The sequence below is a fragment of the Myotis brandtii genome, unplaced genomic scaffold, assembly GCF_000412655.1.
Source record: "Myotis brandtii unplaced genomic scaffold, ASM41265v1 scaffold139, whole genome shotgun sequence".
NCBI classification, from domain to species: Eukaryota; Metazoa; Chordata; class Mammalia; order Chiroptera; family Vespertilionidae; genus Myotis; species Myotis brandtii.
In genome coordinates, this window is record NW_005354965.1 from 1,485,805 (window position 1) to 1,487,811 (window position 2,007).

The following is a 2,007-nucleotide window of genomic DNA, read 5'->3' on the forward strand; positions in this document are numbered from 1 at the left end:
GCAGAGCCGCCCAGAGTCAGGTGCAGAGCCACCTGGGGTCAGGCGCAGAGCCGCCAGGGTCAGTCTGCCGGGCCAGGCCTTGTCTGTGTGTCCGGTGTCTGCGGGCTGGTCAGTCCCGCTCAAGTTCAACCCTGTGGCTCTCCTGCAGGTGGACGAGAGCCAGACTGGAGAGCCGGGGTGGCTTGGAGGAGAGCTGAAAGGCAAGACGGGGTGGTTTCCTGCCAACTACGCCGAGAAGATCCCAGAAAACGAGGTTCCTGCCCCCGTCAAACCAGTGACAGACCTGACCTCCACGCCCGCACCCAAGCTGGAGGTGCGGGAGACGCCGGCTCCCCCGGCGGTGACTGCGGCCGAGCCCTCCGCCACCCCCAACAACTGGGCGGACTTCAGCTCCACGTGAGTGCAGCCGTGCCATGGCTGTGACCTTTGAGATACCCGCTCAGTGACCTTTCTTCTTAGGGGCTGTCATAGTCGGGGTGCAGCCGTAACCGGTCCCAGCCGTGTGGGTCCCTCTCCCGGAACGGGCTAATGCTCGCGGCTCCGTGACCGCGGGGCAGAGGCGGGCGTCTCGCTCCCCAGTCTCTGTCCGGCCCTTTCATTCCCGTGGAGGAAACGGAGAAGTAGCTTCCCAACAGCCTCTCTGGCGTCCATGCAGTCAGCAAACCCGTCACTTCCTGCACGCCCACAGCACGTTTCAGCTGGACAGACAGACAGGGACTCAGTCCTCGGCTCTGAGTGAGACAGGAAGCTGCTCCTGTGTCGCTCTCCTCTCCCCCGTCGTGTCCGGAAGCGCAGTGAGGAGCGGTGTGCCGTGGCCATGACGGGCCCTTGGTCTTCAGGAAATGGCATTAAAGACGGGTCAGCAGAGGCTGGGAAGGACAGCTGAACCACTGCCCACACTGGGTTAGAGGCACGCATGCGCGAGGTGTGAGGGTGTCTGACCCCCCACCACCCCCGTCCAGGCACAAGCGACACGAATAAGAAGTGCTTCCAGTTTTTCTCATGTCCCACCGTCCTTCAGGAGAAGCAGAGGAGCCGAGTGCTGGGGAGAGATGAGCTCAGCTGGAGGGAGAGACTAGACAGCTCAGCTGGAGGAGGGGCTGAGGTGGCCCCCGCCCTTCCTCAGTGAATGTTGCTGCGCAGTCGCTGCTATCATTTCGGGCCTCTTATTTTTCAGCCCCGAGCCAGGACGTGCACTCCAACAAAGGCACGATCTTGATTTTCAGCTGCGTTTATGCCTCACAAAGATGTAAACAGTAACCTGCAGGTGCTGCCCTCACACAGGGTGGTTATTTCAAGTCAGAGAGTGACCGATCTGAGTGTCCCCGAGGTCCGGCAGCTGGCGATGGGGCGGAGGGAGAAACGGTGTTGGGAGCAGGAGCCACCACGCAGGCGCTCCGCACGGGGTGTGTGACTTCCTCTTCACCGCTGTCGCTGCTGCTGTTACAGATGACAGCGATGGTCAGGGGAGGGTGTTGCTGGTGCTCGTGGTTAGCGTGTCTTCCCACCTGGTATTTCACATGACCCTCCCACCAGCCAGAGGGCAGAGTGGCCTTCCCATTAGTGGGCGAGGAAATCAAGGCTCAGAGAAACCGCTGTCTTCCCTGAGGCTCGTTGCCCATGGGAGCTGGCCCCGCCCCAGCCCCTCGCCTTTCCTCCTCCCCGTCCTGAGCTGCAGGAGCCTGGGCCTGTGCTGGGCTGTGTTCACTGGGAGCAGCTGGTGGCTGGGAAGGGCCTGCTGCTCACGGGGCTGCTTCCCTCCCAGGTGGCCCAGCCCCGCCGAGAAGCCCGAAACGGATAACTGGGACGCCTGGGCCGCCCAGCCCTCGCTCACCGTCCCCAGTGCCGGCCAGATACGGCAGCGGTCGGCCTTCACTCCGGCCACGGCCACCGGCTCCTCTCCATCCCCGGTTTTAGGCCAGGTAAGCAGCTGAGGGTGTGTGTGGGGGGTACACATGCTGTGGGGACCGGGGCGTGGGGGGGCACACATGCTGTTGGGACCGGGGC

At 63.3% G+C, this 2,007-nt stretch overlaps 1 protein-coding gene across 1 annotated transcript in view; it reads left to right on the forward strand.

Moving 5' to 3' along the window:
- The window catches only part of ITSN1 (intersectin 1 (SH3 domain protein)), a 105,973-nt gene that overhangs the window by 55,394 nt on the left and 48,572 nt on the right, over nt 1-2,007 (forward strand). The window contains exons 21-22 of the mRNA XM_014535200.1: nt 149-396; nt 1,766-1,922. Coding sequence (XP_014390686.1) covers nt 149-396; nt 1,766-1,922 — 405 coding nt within the window. The remainder of the gene's footprint in view (nt 1-148; nt 397-1,765; nt 1,923-2,007) is intronic.